We start from the raw sequence: 8,377 nt of genomic DNA on the forward strand, positions 1-8,377 counted from the left end.
AATAATAATAATAATTGATATGACCTGATTGACCGTCCTTTGATGATAAGGACCTCGTATGAGAAAGCAATAGCCTGTGGAAATGGAGAGAAAAGGGGAGAGTTGATTTGATATAACTTATAAAAAAGAGTTATGCGGGGAGAAATAGAAGATAGAAAGGGGAGACGAGAGAGAGACCGAGGAGGAACCAGATCCGCAGTAACGGTGGTTGTGTTGTGATGGGTGGTTGTTTGACATTGATGTACACGCCAGCATCCCCGCGCTTTTCTCGGCGACGTGTCCTTCCGCCTTCTCTCGTACTATCTACGTGCTTATCTTCTTTCCAGGCCTTCTCATATTCACGTGACGAACTGCATGACACGTGTATGCGCGTCCACCTCAACAACCCAGACCCCCAAAGCGTCCAAACGTTGTTTTAACCGCTCCTCTCATTGCCGTTTCTGACGCCGCTACTGGGACGGTATCAGGTGGAGAGCCTCGCCATGCACTTTACCGTGGGTTTGCTTCTTGCTTCCCTCGGTGAGTGGGATGTGCGCACATGATGGTTGGGTGCGAGAGTGCTAGTGGGATGGCAGTGTGAGGGCGAGTGAAAAAGGATTTAATTTTCTTTAAAGTTAAATGGGGACTGTTTCAAAGGCAAATCTCTCCATATCGATCCAAGTATTAAATGACATTAATTAGTTATCCCTTCTCTCACATCTTTTCTGGGTTCTTATGTCAAAAAAAGAGTTAAAAAACCACATTTATAGGATAGATAAGATAGTATGGGCTGGATTATTGATCGTAGCTGGTTTTCATTTACTTGGTTTGGCTCCATCCCCTCCAATTAATATTTGGAGGAGAGAAATAACCTTTCAATTTTTGAAACATTATTAAGAAATTCATCCAATCAGGGTATGAATAATCAGTCAAACAGTGAACCCTTTTTTTTTTTGTTTTTTAAGATAAGGGTGGAGACATCACAGGATACGAGAGAGGCAGGGAGAGTATCCAAAAATAACCATAGGCCTCATGGCTTTATCCAAAATGTAAAATGTACATAAGTTTATGGGGACCCCCCAAAAGCTGCCCCAAAAGTTTCGGCTCTCTGCCATTCAGAGGAGGGCGTTTTTATTTTACCGTCCCGGTGTCAGAGTGACTCCAAGTGGACACTGTTTATCTCCATTACCCTTTATAAAAGCCTCCTCTCACTCTCCTCTCATTATTTCATCCTCATCTCTTTGGAGAGAAGACCCATGGACACCCATGGCTCCTCCTCTTTCTCTAGCTTCACAGCCTATGCCCGAGCCCTGGCTCAGACCCCCTCTCGCCTCGCCCGCCGGGCATGCTCCGTCTCTACCTCCTTCGAGGAGATGAGCAGGGTCCGGGCCCGCTCCGGTTCCGACATGCAGAGAAACCTTCGCTGGTTCGATCTTGTGGGGTTTGGCCTTGGCGGCATGGTCGGGGCGGGTGTCTTCGTTACCACCGGTCGCGCCAGCCGTCTCTACGCCGGCCCTGCTGTTGTGCTTTCCTACGCCATTGCCGGTATCTGCGCACTCCTCTCTGCTTTCTGCTATACCGAGTTCGCCGTCGACATGCCAGTCGCCGGCGGCGCCTTTAGCTACCTCCGCGTCACCTTCGGTGTGCCATTTCGCCACCTGTCTCTCTAATAAAAAGAACCCATTTTTTTATCTTTGTTTCCCTCATCCCACCTATTTCTCACAGGTGAATTTGCGGCGTTTTTAACGGGGGCAAATCTTGTGATGGACTACGTTTTATCGAACGCCGCCGTAGCCCGGAGTTTCACGGCTTACCTTGGCACAGCCATCGGATTTCCCACCACTAAATGGAGGTTCACCGTCTCCGGACTGCCCAAAGGGTTCAACGAAATCGACCTGGTCGCGGTCGCCGTCGTCCTAATCATCACACTCATTATCTGTTACAGGTAGATTCGCCTCTTCTCACGCTTATATCGATATGTCCATACTCTAATTTCAGCCATTTCCCTGACGTTTTTCAGCACGAGAGAGAGCTCAGTGGTGAACATGGTGCTGACGGCGATGCATATACTCTTCATAGCTTTTGTGATAGTAGTTGGGTTTTGGAGGGGAGATTGGAAGAACTTCACTGAACCGGCGGATCCGCGGCGTCATCAGGGCGGGTTCTTTCCGTTCGGAGCTTCGGGTGTTTTCAATGGGGCAGCCATGGTTTACCTGAGCTATATAGGATACGACGCCGTTTCGACGTTGGCTGAAGAAGTCCGAAACCCGGTCAAGGATATCCCAATCGGCGTTTCTGGTTCTGTTATGCTCGTTACCATTCTCTACTGCTTAATGGCGGCTTCAATGTCGAAGCTCCTCCCATACGATGCGGTAACAGTCTCCCTTTTCATTACCATTACTAATTAAAAATAAAAATATGTACGTATTATTTTAACAATCCTTTAATACAATTTCCCAATTTCACCCCTCCTGGCATCGCCATCGATGTCTATCTTCAAGCGAATCCTCTCCAGTACCAACGTCCACCGGGCCCACCACTTCAGTGGGGCCTGGCTGCTGATGTGGTGAAATCTGGCTGGGGCCGCGGGATGTTAAAATGACTGAACTGACCCTTCGTGCAATGGGCGGCGCAGATCGATCCGGAGGCGCCGTTCTCGGCGGCGTTCAGAGGGCAATCCAACGGCTGGAAATGGGTGTCGAACGTAATCGGAGCGGGTGCAAGCTTCGGGATACTGACGTCGCTGATGGTGGCGATGCTGGGGCAGGCAAGGTACATGTGCGTCATCGGACGGTCGAAGGTGGTCCCATCATGGTTCGCGAGGGTCCACCATAAGACTTGTACGCCTGTCAACGCTTCCGCTTTTCTTGGTACGTTACAATCAAGTCTCGAACTATCTGGGATTGGCTTTATTCGTGTGAGCGGGGCTGGTAGTGTGCGCATTACGCACTGCCATATATTATTACTATTATTATTATTATTATTTTGGTATTTCTTTGATTTAGAAGTTTGTTGTTTTGGATACTGGAGCCTAGGCCGTTGGGGAGGGTGGGACCACTTTGAACCGATTCAGTTAAAAACATTTGTTTTCAGGGACGGTACAGACCGCGAGAGGGTTTATACAGTGAATTTTGCTTAGGTGTCCCGCATATGCCGACGTGGTGAGATTTGAGTGGGGTAAGGGATTGTTTTACAAAGTGTGTGTGTGTGAAATATTTTGAAAAGGTATTTTTTTAAGAATAAGAAATGGCAAACTTGTTGAATTAATATGGGGGAGTACTTTTTATTCAAAAACAAGCGAAAGTATTAGTTTTGAATTGGAAGGGGTACCTTTATCTTTATGTATATATGTATATTTTTTTTTGGCGGTTCTTGAAATCAATCTTATAATTTTATAATCGTTGGGTTTGACCATTGGAAGACAAATCTCTGAGGTTGGACTATTGGACTGGAAGTCGGTTTTACGGCTGGCAAAAGAATCGCTAAGAAAAATTTGTTGGTGAATCAAAAATAGGGATCGGGGGCAGAGACAGTGACTTAAGAGAGAAGCAGGGGGGTTTGATGGGTATTAGGCGCTAATATTGAATTATGAATTTGAGTAAGGAAAGGAAGTGAAAGATGTTGGTAACATATGCTTAGTTTGAATTTCAGGAATCTTCACTGCGGCAATAGCAGTATTCACGGATCTAAATGTGCTGCTCAACCTCGTATCCATCGGCACCCTGTTTGTGTTTTACATGGTTGCGAATGCAGTGATTTACAGGCGATACGTGTCGGTTGGGGCAACAAATCCATGGCCGACGCTGTCCTTTCTAGTATCTTTCTCGCTCACATCCATAATATTCACACTGATATGGCATTTTGCAGCCCCGGGGCATCCAAAGGAGGTTATGCTGGGAGCCTGCACCGTAGTCGCTGTTGCCATTTTGCAAATGTTCCATTGCATGGTCCCCCAGGTTAGGAAACCCGAACACTGGGGGGTCCCTCTAATGCCATGGATACCATCCATCTCCATTTTCTTGAATATTTTCCTTTTGGGCTCCCTTGATAGGCCCTCCTATGTGCGCTTCGGCTACTTTTCGGCCCTTGCAGTGCTTGTCTATGTGTTATACAGTGTCCATGCCAGCTTTGATGCCCAAGAAGATGGCTATTACATTCAAAAGAATGCTGAAATTCCGAAGGATTCAGAAGCAAGTGTGGACGCCATTACCATGGTCTAGAAAGTGTAAAAAAAAAAAAAAAAACCCTCCTTTTTTTCTTTTTTTGTCTTTTTTTGGTTGATGGTTCCACTATGAAAGGGGAAGAAGAAGATAAGAATAGGCTTCAATTTTGCTATAAAATAAAAAATAAAAATAAAAAAGTGGGAATGAAAATTGTATAGTTGAGAGATGTTTGGGAGGAATAGATTTTTAGATTGGGAATCCCCCCTTTCGGTTCCTGGAAAAATCCATCAACTTTAGAATCGGATGTATGACAAGTAAAAGCAGCACATCAAGCAAAAACAGTTAGCGTGTACAGGCTACAGAGTTCTGCATCTCACATTTTTCCTCAAAATACAATCATCAGAATATGATAAGATTATAACTTATTTGATCCTCCTTCCCTTTTTGCCTTGGGGATAGGGGAGGACGCCGGATGCCACATGAAAAGGAGGTTTGAAATTTTGCTTTCCATGGGGTTTGAACAAGAGCATATTAATTATTATCCTGTCCTTGTTAAAAAGATGACCTGCTTTTTGAAATTTTATATTCATTTGTGAGACCAGAGGGGGGTTTAGTATAATTCTGTGTTCGGACGCTTAAAGGAATATATTTGAAGTCTGAGATTTTCTTCTTAAGATACTATTAATTAGAAATAAAAAGAAGATTCGGAGAATTGATCAAAAATGGTAAAGGTGAGGCATGTGCAGAAAATTGAAGGATATGATGCCCTTGGGAAAAGGGATATGAATGATATGATCCTTACATACTCGCTTCTTCTATATGCATGAATTAGGAAATTTGTTTCATTAATCAAAGAGAGAGGCGTATAATCCGTGTGTACAAAAGGGTATGGGCCAGGGCCTTGGTTCCATGTTGGGTAATTGAATCCTTTTTGTCTGCTCCGCAAGTCAATTTTGTTCGTATCAAGTTTCCATTTTATTTATTTTTATTGTTCAGTGGGCGGGACCCACGCCGCCCTCTCAACCCCATATGGCCCTATGACCTACCAATCAATTTTTCACTTCGCATAACATCTTAATAATTTACTCGCAACTTGTAATGGCTAAGGATAAGTTCTACATTTGCCAATAGAAATGACAAATCCAAAATTTGTAAATACAATAAATATCCTTCAATATTTTAATAGTTTTCATATAAGCTTTTTTTTTGCTTTTTTGCTTTTTTTTTTTAAAGACTATTTTTGTAAGGAAAAAATAAAGGTAATTTTTTTAGGCGAAAAAATATGAAGTAGACTTAGAAATTTGTGATCATTTCATCTTTTAATTAAATAATCTTAAAATATTTCCTAAAAATATATTTATATTGCATGCTATGGAAGAAGTAATTCTAAAAACTCATTCATATAAACTAGCATTTTATTTTCTCAACTTTTGTTTTTATTACAAAAATGGCTTCTAATTCATCAAATTATTTAATCTCTAAGCATGCTCCTAATAGTAAAATTTTCCCCTCATTACAATTGTCCCACTTATTGACTTATTTTATTTTTTTTAATTATTAGGCAAAAATGGTGCTGGCATGTGGTAAAACTTTGGTTTTGGTTTTGAAATTTTGTGAATCTATTTTAAATTAATTTAGAGTGTAATTTTACAATTATTCTTGAAAGCGTTTATAACATTTTTAATACTTGAAAAATAAAAATTTTTAAGTATTAAAAAGGTTAAAAGTCTTTCTTAAAATCACTACCAAACAAATTCTTATTATTCAAGTTAAGTTATCTTTATATCATTTGTTTATTTTTGAATAATAATTCATAAGAACATTTAAAAAAAATGTACAAAAACAAAATTAATTTTAGTTATATATATATTTTTTTTATAAATTCTAGTTTATATTAAAAAAAAAAAAGAATTATCCAAAATTGTAGAAATTGAATTTGATTTTATTTTATATAAAAAATGAATTTAAGTGATATAAAAAAAATTAAAGGTAAAAAGAGAAAGGAGAAAAAGTGATTTTTTTTTCATTAAGATAAAATTAAAAAAAAATAAATCATCTTGACAATATTATTTTTAAAAATTTGATGACAAAATTATTTTTAAAAAATTAATAAATTAAATAAATGAGTTTAAAAATATATATTTTTAATCTAATTAAGGGTGTTTGGTAAATTAACCTAATGACTTAATTATTTAATTCAAGTCATTATGTAGATTAAATATATTTTATAATATTATGACTTATAGTTAAAAATTAGTTTAAATATTAAGTCAAAATGATTAAAATATTTCTAATCCAAATTTCTTTTGCTCTAGTTTCCCCTATCATGAGACTAAGGTGGTGTTTTTTTATTTTTTTTATTTACTTAATTCTAAATACAACTTAAGTCTAGATAGTCTTTGTTTTTTTTTTTTACTAAATAGAAAAATATTTAGTTTCTTTTTATTCAACTAAAAGCATTATGTTAATATCAACTAACATAACTAGAATGAACTTATTATCAATAAGTTATATTCAACTATATTGGTTGAGATCAACAGATCACTTGTAACGGAAATAAAAAAAATTGATAATAAGTTCAATTTAATTATATTGGTTGATATTAACAGATTACTTGTAACTGGAATAGAAAAAACATTTTTTTTTCTATTTAGTCATAAAATAATTAATATCAGCATATTACTTGTAACTTAATAGAAAAAAAACATTTTTTTCTATTTAGTCAAGAAATAATCACCTTAAATATTACTGTTAAGTGGTTGTTTATTTTTGTAATATTTTATTTATATTAAGCATTAAAAAGTAAAAAAAAAACCAATATATTACAATTTTTTTATTCAAGCAAATTTTTATAATAAGTAAATGAAAAAGTAAAAACAAATAAATAACCTAAAGTTTGAAAGTAAATTGCTTTAAACAAAAAGTTAAAAAAACAAACAACCTCTACGTTTACAATCATAAATCCACATCCACACTAATTCTTTATAATAAATAATTTATGGTAATTTTATATATCTATAATACTTTAAAAATAGATGTTTATAAATAAATTTATTATTTAAAATTAATAAAAAATCAAAGAGGATAAATAATAATTAAAATTAATAAAGATAAATATACTAATTTGATAATTTAAAATAAAATTTAAGTTATATTTATCAAATAACTTTAATACTAAAAACAAAAAATAAATAATAAGTCTTAATTCAACAAACTTTTGAATAATTTAAGTTTTAATTTAGTAAGTAATAAGAATTCATTTTTATTTAACACACACTTAAACTATAACAACAATAATAAGTGGTCTTTATAAATAATTTACAAGGATGTTTTACTTCTCAAAGTTTTAAATTATTAAAATTTATGTGAATATCTTACTTAAAAAGAAAAGAAAATATTATGATTTTTTTTTTTTCATATTCCCACTTCCAAGTTATAGCTTCCTCCTAAGAAAAAGGATTTTTTTTTTTGAAGATTTGTAAAAAGGGATAAGATAATCTTGAAAAAATAACCTTCATTTATTGAAAATTGTAAACAAAAATGTATAAAAAAATATGCTATATTTGATATTTTTTTTTAAAAGGGAGGGGGGTTCTTCTTACCAATATGTTTTTTAAACCTTTCTTTTGTGAGATGGTTGTCACTTGTCATGGAATGCCTATGTTTTTATTCTTTATTTTTAATTGTTTTTTTGGGTCAAATGGGATAATTAAGTGCAACCCCAAAAGCATCTCCAAACACAAATCAAGGAATTTGGATTCCCACCAAGTTGAAGGCTTGAAGCTTTTACTCATTGGATTCTAAGTCAAAGGGAAAAGAAATGCTTTGTGGAGTAGACCTAAGCCCAAAAAATGAATTCCATGCCAAAATAATGCCTTTATACTTCATTTTTTTCCAAAGGGATCAAGAAATAAAACTAAAAATAAACACCCTAATGCCCTCCACTTGTGCAGATGGATCTCTCTTTTATCACAATGACGTATAAAATTCATGATCCCTCTTCACATGGCTTTATGAAGAGAATATTTCTAGGGATGGAACATTTTTTTTCTTGGGAAAAATTTTCCATGGAAAGATTCTCTCCCCAAGGAAAGCTAATGTTCTCTTGAAAGCATTTTCTTCTCTTTTTCTTTTTGCAATTAGGTTTGCAAGTGTTTGGGTGATAAGAAAATGGTTTAAATGTCAAGGTCATCATATGAGTTTGATTGACATAATATAAAGTTATAACAATTAAT

General features: G+C 36.0%; 1 protein-coding gene across 1 annotated transcript; it reads left to right on the forward strand.

Moving 5' to 3' along the window:
* The first annotated feature begins 1,176 nt into the window (after positions 1-1,176).
* On the forward strand, positions 1,177-4,494 carry LOC100242904 (cationic amino acid transporter 6, chloroplastic). Its single transcript, XM_002269520.4, has 5 exons — positions 1,177-1,620; positions 1,705-1,924; positions 2,000-2,351; positions 2,615-2,849; positions 3,631-4,494. The coding sequence occupies exons 1-5, from the start codon at positions 1,236-1,238 to the stop codon at positions 4,197-4,199; spliced, it is 1,761 nt and encodes a 586-aa protein (XP_002269556.1). The 5' UTR covers positions 1,177-1,235; the 3' UTR covers positions 4,200-4,494.
* Positions 4,495-8,377: the final 3,883 nt, after the last annotated feature.

Source organism: Vitis vinifera, chromosome 13 (genome assembly GCF_030704535.1).
Source record: "Vitis vinifera cultivar Pinot Noir 40024 chromosome 13, ASM3070453v1".
Lineage (NCBI taxonomy): Eukaryota > Viridiplantae > Streptophyta > Magnoliopsida > Vitales > Vitaceae > Vitis > Vitis vinifera.